The 12,135-nt window shown below is 34.6% G+C and overlaps 1 protein-coding gene across 17 annotated transcripts in view; it reads right to left on the bottom strand.

Moving 5' to 3' along the window:
* The window catches only part of TRDN (triadin), a 373,079-nt gene that overhangs the window by 181,099 nt on the left and 179,845 nt on the right, over nucleotides 1-12,135 (bottom strand). For all 17 annotated transcript variants that reach the window (XM_067702211.1, XM_067702214.1, XM_067702210.1 and 14 more), the window contains 2 exons: nucleotides 11,835-11,894; nucleotides 10,691-10,750 (listed from right to left, as the gene is read on the bottom strand). In XM_067702211.1, coding sequence (XP_067558312.1) covers nucleotides 10,691-10,750; nucleotides 11,835-11,894 — 120 coding nt within the window. The remainder of the gene's footprint in view (nucleotides 1-10,690; nucleotides 10,751-11,834; nucleotides 11,895-12,135) is intronic.

The following is a 12,135-nucleotide window of genomic DNA, read 5'->3' as shown; positions in this document are numbered from 1 at the left end:
CTAAGATTAATAGAGCTAACAGGACTATAATTGACTAAGATAATTGCTCCACTTTTTTCCTGAAACTGAAATCATTTCTGGAACAAAAAAAAGCTTCTTTTGATTACAGAAGTATTATATATGCTCCTCCATGCCTCCTTCATAAGTAACAGACAAACTTCCTAAAACATAATCACAATTCTTATTTTCCAGCCTGAAAACTTTTGCTGTCTGAAAGCTTTTTTCCCTGACTTTTGCATCATAAGTAATTGTTGTACTGTCTCTTCTACTTTAAGCTCATTGTCATTGGAGTTTTCCTTCTGAGATGTTTCAAGGTATTTCTTTACCCTGAGGGCAATTAATCATTTTTCAATATATGTTATATATTTTATTTCCTTTTCTCATAGTGTCCTGGGTTTATTCAGACATTAATAAAACATGCTCTGATTAGATTCAGAATAATGTTTTATGCTACAGTAGATAGACAGTAGAAAGAGTGTGAATTTAGGTTATATACAATTAAAGACAGTGAACATTTACTCTGGAATCAACTCTTGACAAGTCTTTTTTTTTTTTTTTAAATCAGCTAGGAGTTTGACAAATGGCCAAATTAAAATCACAATAATAAAAAGACTTCATTTCAAAAGTTAATCCAGACATCAGTTTCATTTAGCCTGATATTTAATTTTGGAAAAATACAGTCTTATAAGTCTCCTTAAATTTAATATAATTATTCTTCTTATAGGATTAAATCTCAGAGAGATACCCACTCTTCTGCTTGAACACTTGGAATAGTAGACTTCACTGACTGAAAAGATTCCCTATATAATCTTGACCATTCCATAGTGTCTTTTAATTTCAACTATTAAGTCCCAACCCTCAGGGATAATAAAGAGTAAGTACACCTAAATAAGAGGGTACATCAAAGTTATAAACATGTTGATGCCCACCCTGGTTTCTCATTTCCATATTACATATCTACATATCTAAAGTACTCCCTTCTGAATATAATCTGGTTTATTTAAAAAAATATTTGCTTCAATTAAAGACTCTCATCCAAGTGAGAGTCTAAAACTACAAGGTATAGTGGAAAAGATTTCACTCTTCACTCTAGTCCGTAATTTTTTTTTTTTGCAGTACGCGGGCCTCTCACTGTTGTGGCCTCTCCCGTTGCGGAGCACAGGCTCCAGACGCGCAGGCTCAGCGGCCATGGCTCACGGGCCCAGCCGCTCCGCGGCATGTGGGATCCTCCCGGACCGGGGCACGAACCCGCATCCCCTGCATCGGCAGGGGGACTCCCAACCACTGCGCCACCAGGGAAGCCCCAGGACCATAATATTTTGATTAATGAAATCTGCAATTTCATTTGCTTTTGGGGGGCCTACATTATATTACCTTATCCTATGTTGAGTTGCTTTTCTAAAATACTTAAGTAGTTTCACCATGGATGGTAGCTAAAAAAGTTGTCCCTTATACTATTCTGTAAATAAATTTTTAAAAAATGACTGCTTGAAAAGAACTCTTACGTTGTTGGGGTTTTTTCCCATGTAGTAACAACTCCATTTTATTGTGATTTTATTATACTAATTTAACTTCGAGGGAATCAACTTCACCCTTCCAATTTCAGTCCAAATATGTTGGACAAAGTTTATTTAATTGTTCTGCTTAAAAGATAGGACCTATGGCCTAAGCTAAGACAATCAGATTATTCCTTTACTCTCACCACAAACGTTAGCTCAGGAACCGGTCCACAAGGACCAATATGACTCAATTCAGGTTTTCTGTTTGAGCTCTCAGGAAGCCAATCTATTCTTTTTCTCATAGGACATGAATAAGAGAGGATGTAGGGCAGGCAGTATCTGATATGGCCAATTTGCAATCACATGGGCCAATATCAAGGAAACAGAGTCTAAAAGTGAGGAGAGATAAATCTCATCCTAATGATATCATTTGACCCCTGAGTCAAATGAACTCGAAGACACTTTACTCTAGAACTGTATTTGGATAAACCAACAAATTCCTTATTTTAGATGGTCTGCCATTTGTGAAAGCAAATATCTTCAGTGATAAAGCACTGTTAAAATTTTATGAGTTCCAGTTTCCAGCCTGTTTAAAACTATGTTAAATGCATCTAGGTCAAATACCTTATTACATAAGTCTGTAGCATCCCTGTTCTAAATTTCTAACAGATACCAATCTACCAAAAGAGACACAATTTCTAGACTCATGCCGTGATCTTAGTGTGAGCCCTTGTACATGCTCTATTGTGATAGTGGACATGGTATATTATAAATGTCTATTTGCCTCTTTTCTAAGGTCTTTGAGAGCAAGTGCCATGTCTTTTATACTGACCTATCTCCAATATTTAGCAGATTTACTTGCAAATGTTATGCACTTATTAAATATTTGTTGAGTGAAAGAAGGAAAGCATAATTTCTACAAGAAAAAAGAGAATCAGACTTATAGTATATGTTCTTTATTTCCTCCTTTCTTATCCCTGTCTGCAATATGATCTCAAAGGAATTAGGAAAAAAAAAAGAAAAAAGAAAAGAAAAGAAAAGAAAAAGACACTAAGGCAATCTACAATCGGCGTTTCCTAGAGTTGGAAAAAAAAAACGTTTGCAGGTTGCTAAAGACAGCGAGCTTTATTTGGTGAACTTCGTACTGACTTTGCTCCATCACTAACTGGTAAGCATGGCCAAGATACTTAACTGCTCCAATCCTGAGTTTCCCTTTCTATAAAATGGGCATTGTAATACCTACCTCAAGAGTTGTTGTAAGTATTAAATGAGAACACAGTGGATAAATTTAACTGTTATTACTATGACTTTAAAATATCTTGATAAAAAGAATTCATATTGGCACGATTTGCTAAATTATTTTTAAAATACGCTTTTGGAATCCCAGGAGAGGCTGGAATTGAAGGAGATATTATTTGGAAATTTTTTAAGCTTTACTTTTACTGAAAGAAAAATCTTGGAGGCTTTTAGGACACAGAATACAAAAAAATTACTGGATATTTTGCTTCTATATGCTTAAATGTATATCTCAGGCCACAAGGGAAACTCAGGCTATGTAATTCCCCAACAAATTGGTCAAAATCCTCCCATCTATTAAAATTTTAAAAAAAGAAAAACTTGTTTCTAATATCTCACTTCCTGTACCACTCTGTGTAATCTTCTCATTAAAATTTAATTTATGGTGTTTGCAAAAGACCACTTTGCTTTAACGTTAAATTATTTTGTTTCTTTTTTTTTCCAGAAAATACTTCATTCTGAATATAAACTGCAATTAAAATAATTTATCTAATACGGGTACAGGAAATACTTAAATATCATTATGGATGCATACAGGGAAGAAATAGTCATAGTCTATTTACTCATTCTTCCTCATATGTATTTCAATCCTCCTTGTTGAAAATACTTCACAAATCATAACACAACTCCCTCATACTCAAGTATGAGGGCTGATTTTGTTTCTGTCTTCAGTGAGAGGGCAGTCTGGATTCTCCATAATAAGCATCAAAAAGACTATTAAAATAGTCACTTTGTATACTAGTTTACTTTTTCCAGGCCTGAATAATTTTTAATATGAACATTTTCCCTTTCTGAATTTTAAAATGTATTTAAAAATTCTTTTTTAAACCAAAATGCCTTTATGTCCTTTCTGCATTGAGCCCAAACACACTTTTTCATTGTTCAAACCCAAAGCTAGAACATGGGGGATTATCTCAGAGATCCCACAGCACATTATGACATTAAATCCCTTTTACTATCTCTGAAGCATTTTAGCTTCTATCCGGCTAATCCAGATGTGATATAAGAGGTAATCAAGGATCATAGTAAGTAACAAGTCAGCCGACTTTGCTGTATTGTTTCATTACAAAATCACTTACCCTCAAAAGAATAAGCAACTATTGTCTTACATGATTTCTATGACTAAAAAACACTTGAAAATGGATTCTCTTGCCTTCAAAGAAATTCAAGCATTGTAAATGTTTTTAATATAGTCAAGCTGCCATCATCTGAACTCTGACTTGCAGTCTAGTCTATCTGGGAACTAAAAGCTAACTTGAAAGTAATCTACCGTTGCCCTGTAATTTTGGAGCACCCCGAAATCAAGGCTTGGAATTACTAAGTAGATTAGGTCCTATTTGTGCCAAATTCCCGACTATTTACCTGTTGAACAATTTTTTAAATAATTTCATCTAGAATATACATTAATATAATTGCCCAATATCAGTAAAAAGTGTGTGAAGTACCTGTATATTATAATTGATATTAACTGGGAGATTACCACAGAATATGTAGAATCCCCCCCAAATTATTCTAGATTTCAAAGTGTCTAACAAATAATGACAAGCTGATGCATTTGTCAAATCTTGCCCAAATGCTTATGTACAAAATTCAAATACAAGATAACTTTCTACAATCAAGTGCTTTTCAAATAGAAAAAGATGGAATGAGAATAAAAAGCTATAATCTTCTCAAAATACAAGTTTGGAAAACAGAATTTTACTCTTTTAAACTGAAACTTAACCATGAACACATATGAAAGATACTATATATTATCTTGCCAATTATATCTGTACATATAAATATTTCAAAAAGTTACCTTTAAATACAAATCAATGTATTTTCATGGTCTGTAATCTGCCATGTAAATTACTTTGAGCTCTAGTAGCTAGAACAACTTATTACAAAAGTTTTATAAAGTAAAACAGATGATAGTCTATGTCTGGTAGGCATAGAATTTAATGATATGTTCAAAGCTATAAGCCTCTATAAAGGATTTTTTTGCAATTTCTCAATGACAAAAGAAGATCCTATATAGAAGAATCAAGTAGCTAAAGGTTTCAGTTTGTTCAGGATTTAACAGTATCTGCCCCATACAGTAACTGAAAATATTCTATGGTAATAGATATGATTGTGTCATTTAAACAGCACAAGCTTCATGAGCTTTATACTTGGATTAATCTGATCTGGTTAACTTATCGCCACAAAGATATTTTAATGTAAAGTTGTCATGGGGTATTTTAACTGAATGAATGATTCTTTAAACACATTGCTACAATACATTCACAAACTTACCTTTTGCCATTAAGTGAACATCAACAACACTTAGATATATCTTTTTCTAAAACTGAGCCTTTCAATTCAGAATGTATTTAGTATTGGAGTTTTAGTTTTATCACAACAGCCTCTTAATCTTATATTGTATATCTTTCTAAGATGATCTAGACGAATTCCTATTCATAACTGGAAAACACCAACTTTTTACTGTTGGAGTGTCTGTGCTGTTATCTCAGAAAAATGCAGATTATTTTTTTCCCCCATGAGCTCATCAAACAATGAATTCTAAATTATCTCTTACATTTCCACTTATACTTCATCCCTTTAAGCATCAATCTCTCACATTCTGTTTATGTTTATCATAAATTCACCTTCCAAAGCAAAACTAAACAAAAAAGACTCTTTATTCCTTATACAGCCACACACACACCAAAAAAGAAAGAAATTCACTACTTTCTTCTCATTTTTGGATTTCCATTCCAATCTGGCTTTATCTCTTCTCTGTGCTTGTCTTTTCTGCCCTCACATTACAACTTCTAAGTAATATTCACCAAGTTGATAACTTCTTGCTTCTTGAAACATACATTTCTGAAATGTCTCTATTACCAAACTCCTTTGCTTTTCCTTTAACCTCTCTAGCAATTCCTTTCAGCCCCTCTTACTTGATTTTCCATTATCTAATGTCTAGATGTTGGAATTCCCCAGGTCTTGATTCTGTATTCTATTCTCTTTTTCTTCTGACACAATCTCTCTGGGTGATCTCATCTACTCCCAGAACAATAACTGTGATCTATATGGATAACTCTCTCTATGGATTCACTTCAGAATCTCCTCTGAGTTCCAGAACCACATCTCTAATTGACTGTTCAGAGTATGTGGCTGTGGATTAATGTCCTGGCCCTGACATTTACTACCTCTCAATTTTATAATGAGGGTTACAATAGCTTATTTCCTGATTTATCATAAAGATTGAATGAGTTAGTATGTGTAAAGCACCTAAAATAGTTCCTGATACAAAGTTTGGACGATGCATCACATACACCTGAAACAACACACTCAAAAGGAAGCTCTGAATTTTTTCCATCACAGCTGTTCCCGTATAGGCTTCGCTATTTCAATAAATGACACCACATTTTCATTGGTGCACCTATTCTCTTTTCTCCCTCCAAACAATTATCTAAATGAGAATATACTTGTATTAAACACAAATCAAAATATTTTCTCCACTGCTGATACCCTTCAAGAGTTTCCCATTACAATTTTAATAAATTCAAACACCTGCACATGTCCCTGCATATCCTGACCCCTTGTATGTCTTCTCATACAAATCACACATATACACATACCACACACACATGCACATACCATATTCACACATCACACAAAGATGTCCCCACCAATGGCTGGATCCTTCCAATACATCCAATTCCAATTTAAATGTCTCTGAGAGAGCCTGCTGTAACAATCTTTCTATCTAAATAGCTCGCTGTCCCCACCTATTGTTTCCATTGTCATTGCCCCAAATTTGTTTCCTCCGTGTCCCTTACCCCGAGTTGTCGACATTATGTCTTCTTAGTCACTGTGTGCCTCCCGTATCAAACTGCAGGTCTCGTTAGAGTAGGGCTTATGTTGGTTTATCGACCTTTAAGTGTACTCACCCCCTAGCACAATATAATAGGCATTTAGTGACTATTTCCCGTAGGAAAGCATGCAAGAATAAATGAATGAGTGAATTAGTCCTTTTCTAGCAGCTTATTTCAGAAAAGCTAGTCTGGTTTTTCAGGATCCTTCTTATCATTTATACTTTTATTTAGCTAATTCTTGGGGGAAAAATCATGCTGCTACAGTTTAGGTAAAGAACAACATAAACTACATTTGTGTGTCTTCTGAGCACTTTAAATTGCCAAATTGTATCATGTTGCTTGATTGAGCCATCTTTTTCAACTTTTAGGGGAACTCAAAGATAGGTTTAGTCATTGTACAATTCAGGTCTTCAAAACCATTTCATACATGAATTTTATCTTCTAAAACGTTTCTGAAAGTGTCTTTATTATAGATACCTTGGATAGCCTCTTTCTACTTCCATTCTACCCTCCCTCCAGTTGGAAAAATTGCAATGCCAAAAATCTGTCTTCTAGACTCCCAGCATGTTTAATTTCATCATTTAGATGCACCTATAGGAGACTGAAAAGCAGGAATGCTTTAGCAAACAAGGTCGCTTTGATGGGAGTAAGTGGCTGAGGCTGGCCTCAACATTTTCAGTATCTAGTCTGTGGGTGCAAAGAGGCAGGTGTGGAGGCAGCTTTAAAGAACAAAGCAGCTTCCTGGCCAATGGATAGTCCTGGGTGCTCAATAATGGTGTAGTCTCCTGACATCAATCCTCCTAGCCCTTTCAACAGTTGTGTGTGCATCCAGTTCCCTGTACAGAAGTCTCTCTGCTTACATCATCTAGAGTGGTTTGTATATCTAGCACGGAAGTCTGATACAAACATAGGAACATGTTTTTTAAAAGTTTTTATTTCCTTTCTTGTTTGCTTTTTTTTTTCATAGCATTTCTTCAGGGTAAAACATACCGCATAACATTGTAAAAATATCTTGGTGATTTTTTTTTTTCATTTCTCTCAATGTTTTTAAACGACATATTTGGGCTTTTTTTTTCACCATGGACAATTTCAAATATATACAAACAAGAAATTATTATAATGAATCTCAGTGTACCACTTACCCAATTTCAATTCATGGACTGGCGATTTTATATCCTATAAAACCCCACCCACATTTTCCCTAACAGATCACTACCAAAGTGTGATTTACAAGTTTCATGCAGCAGAGGCTCTTTTATCAAACCTTAGAACTTAAGCCTTAGATTCATTTGCACCTATATAATAATAAAATATAAATATAGTAAAATAAAATAATAATATAACAAATAGATACATTATATGTTCTATAATCATAAATAATATGAAAGTTATTATAAATGTAATAAAATGCCATGATAAAACCCATATATTAAATAAGCATCTAGGCATATTTTACGTCTTGTAAATTTGCTACTATTTGGGACTACAGTAATGATATCAGATGTTCTGCCATATTCCTCTGACTACTTTAGGAAGAAATAACATATGTATCACGGCTCCTCAAGATTTCAGGTAATTCTCAATTTTCTCGCGTAACCTCTAGAAATTTTTACTACTTTCATAATAAGTTTCAAACTGGCTATTTCTAAAGCATATTGCTCTCACATGAAAATATAGTTGGAGAATTATTAAACTCTAAAAAGAAACATGAGTTAGAAATCAACACTAATTGAATCTCTCTGTCTCTCACACACACACATACACACACACACACACAATTTTGAGTATTTGGAAATTAAGAGCTTGCAAACTAATAATTTATGCATATTTTAATCAGGAATTTGAACTGATTTGTAAGAGCCAATGGTTTTGTGTATTTAAAAGTAAAAATGACATATAAACAAACTGAAAACTGATTCCAAGAAGGACAAGCTTGTTTTTCAACACTTGCTGAGCAGCCCTCCCCTGATGTGCTGTGCAATCACCCAGTTCAGTCTCTGCTTCAATGGCTAAGCACTGGCCTTGCAGGAAGGGATATTGGCATAATCATTCCTCTTGCCAGTGGTGCACAATCTCACTCTGACATGACTGCTGGGCTAATATCACAGGTCTCCCAGTAGCAGAGAAGTATCAGATTTTCCCATCACTCTCTGAACAGAAAAGTGTTGTGCCCTTCCCCTCAAAAACAAAATTCAAATGAAAACAACCACCACACACACATCATTGTGTTTTGCCAAAAGCATTTTTCATGATTTTGCATTTTCACACCTATGATAAATACTTTGACAATTACAATTCAAAACTTTCCTCTGCAAATACTTTAGTAAAACTGATGGCCCAGGAAAAACTTGTTTCTCTTTAGCACTCAATCATATAGCTGTCACAGATACAATGACCCAAGCAACCAGTTTCTCAGCATGATCACGTGGTCAGAATTGTGTTTTCACTTTCTTATGATAAGGTACATATTTCACCAGGAGAATAAAGAATGTTTTAAATAAACAAAATAAATGAATGTTCAATAATAAAATTAATAATAATTCCAATGCAAAGTAATCAGTAATCAAGTCCCAAACTCAAGAGAACACATGGCTGTCTCTTCCTGGATATTTTATGAGCCATGCAATCATGTAACTCTCAGTATTTTACAATATTTTTACCCCACTTATAGCATGATGTAGGGATTTCCTGTAATTCCTATTTGCTACTTACTAAGAGTAATCAATGTCTAGTTTGCCATCTTATGACCTTCTTATTCAGCGTCCTTCACCACATTTTTTTTCCAACGTATGCTATTACTTCTTAGGAAGGGAAGTTTTCACTAATGGCATCCAGCCCAGTCTGCCCTCTCCACACCATGTCCTACCTTGAAGCTCTCTTCAACTTCACCTTCATTTAAGCTTACCTATTGACTCAGTTTCTATGACAATGTTTTCAGCTTATTATCACACAGGGAAGATCTAGAAGTCTCATTCACTTTAAGTGTTAATAGCTGAGAGGAATTCATTTGTTACCCCACGCACACAGGCCCTAAGAGATTTGCATTTTAATAGAGGACAATTCTTTCATACTCAAAGGAATGGAATATCTCTAATGGTGGAATTTCAAGCATCACTGACACTAATGCAGGAAATATTTGGGGTGAAAATACTTATCACCAAACCATAATACTTGAGACAACTACATATCTTTTCACCTAGATTTAAGCTTAACTTGAATAAAAGCAGATATTCATGCTTGAACAAGAGTAAAAGCAGAACTAAATTTAAGGCAAAAATCTAAGCTGTTTCTTAATGGAATGCATTATTATCTTTGCATTCTTTGCTTCTTATCTTTGCAAAGTGAAGTTATACCATGTATAACTCAATTTCATTATGTCTTGAAAAAGATGGCCTTAAAGTTCTCTTCACCTTCACCAAACTTAGACAGGCATCTTCTTGTCCTTTGGCTCCTGACCTCCCTTTTCTTAGAGCATTTACTTTAGGAAACTTGTACTTGTAAATTCTCTCTCTGATCTTTCAAGATATAAATTTTCTTAAAAGCCTCCTGCCAGTCTTACAACCCATGTGTGCCTTTCTCAGAGGCCTGGGAGCTGCCCCTTTGAAATGTAATCATCAAGAAAGATAGTACTTCTATCTCCCAGTTTCTGTGGGAGGGTAGGAACCTAACTCCCTTGGGTGCCTTGCTCCAAGTTGTAAAACTACACTCTTGACATGAAAATAAGAGAAAGTTTTCTCTTCTTTTGAGTAAGGCCAGTCAGCAAACACAGATGGCCTACAATCCTCCCACCCCTTTCCAGATCTTAAAAACTCTTCTGCTTTTTGTTTCAGTGAAATTGAGTTCAGAATGAGTTCTGGTCTCTCTCCCCTATTGCAATAGCCTTGAATAAAGTCTGCCTTGCGTGTTTAACTTTGTCTAGTGCAAGTTTTGCTTTGACAGCCTGGACATGGACAGACTTAAGTACCTATATTCAACTTGTTTACATTGCCCCAAGATTCCTTTATTAACAAACATCCTGAACATAATCTGACTAAGGAAGCAAAGAAAGTACAATACCTTTTTTCTTTACATCCATGGCAGTTTCCTTCTCAGTTTTCATTTTGACATCTTCTTTTTCTGGTAGTAAAATGAGAAAATTATAAACATCTGTTTAATTATCATATATTTCAGGGCACATTTTACTGCCATTAACATCCAATTCACCTTGTATAGAGTGATTCTACATTAGAGTCATAGTCATGTCAAATATGAGTGAACTAGCACCTTTGTAACAGAACATTGGTTTTGGTGTGCTATCCCTTCAGGGAAGGAGCAAATTTTTGCTAAGGTAAAAAAAAAAAAAAAAAAATTTCATGACAGTATGAACATTAGATGGCATTGTTAATGATGATACAATTCAACAGTTTTTCTAAAGGACATTAAAAGGAATATATTGAATGTTCCCTGGGCTATCAGGCCACTGCAAGCATGTCAGAAGCTGAGAAATCTCTTGGGCTCATTTGGGACTTCAGATGTGCTGTTTGAAAATAACCATTCAAAAAAGAACAAAACATGGCAAACCAACTAACTACTTTCTTTCCCATACATTCAATAGTTTATTTTATTTATTTATTTATTTATTTTTTTGTGGTACGTGGGGCTCTCACTGTTGTGGCCTCTCCTGTTGCGGAGCACAGGCTACAGACACGCAGGCTCAGCGGCCATGGCTCACAGGCCCAGCCGCTCCGCGGCATGTGGGATCTTCCCGGACCGGGGCACGAATCCGTGTCCCCTGCATCAGCAGGCGGACTCTCAACCACTGTGCCACCAGGGAAGCCCAATAATTTGCTCTTTTGATAGACAATTTTATTAAACTAAATTAATTGGATAGTAAACTTCATATTCATATATGTAATCAAGTAAAGTAATGAAGTAGAATTGAGCACCACTCCTAAGAAAGAAAAAAATAATCAGTAACAAATTTTTAAGTGTTTAGGCTTGAATCTTCTTTAAAAATTTATCAATCTCTACTTTTTTGGAATACTAACAAACAGATTAAATATATAAATATAATATATTTATAAATATATAAATATAAATTTGTTAGTAACAATGACAATAAAATTGTTAAGGGGATTTCTTTCCTAGAAAACAGTAGCTTTACCAGTAATATTACAAATGGATACTAATTAATTTATGTGTTAGCTTTTAAATTCCTTACCTTTCTTTTTTGTTTCAGAAGTCACTTTATTCTCAGCTTTCTTCTTTTCTTCTTCTTTTTCTAGAGAAGAAATTTAAAATATTTCCTTTAGGAAAATTTAGTACAAAAGGAAAATGAAGTTTTGAATGAAGGATTACCATTAAAGTCAATTCTGCCTCCAGATAGTTTTGTGACTTTGAGCAAGTGATTTAATCTCACTAAGCCTTATTTTCTTCATTTGTAAAGTAACAGTACTTCCTTCAAAGTTAGATACGTTTTCAAAGCATTCTGCACAGTGCCTGGCTCACAGTAAGTGCATAAA

Source organism: Pseudorca crassidens, chromosome 13, assembly GCF_039906515.1.
Source record: "Pseudorca crassidens isolate mPseCra1 chromosome 13, mPseCra1.hap1, whole genome shotgun sequence".
Lineage (NCBI taxonomy): Eukaryota > Metazoa > Chordata > Mammalia > Artiodactyla > Delphinidae > Pseudorca > Pseudorca crassidens.
This window is presented reverse-complemented; position numbering and strand designations above follow the sequence as displayed.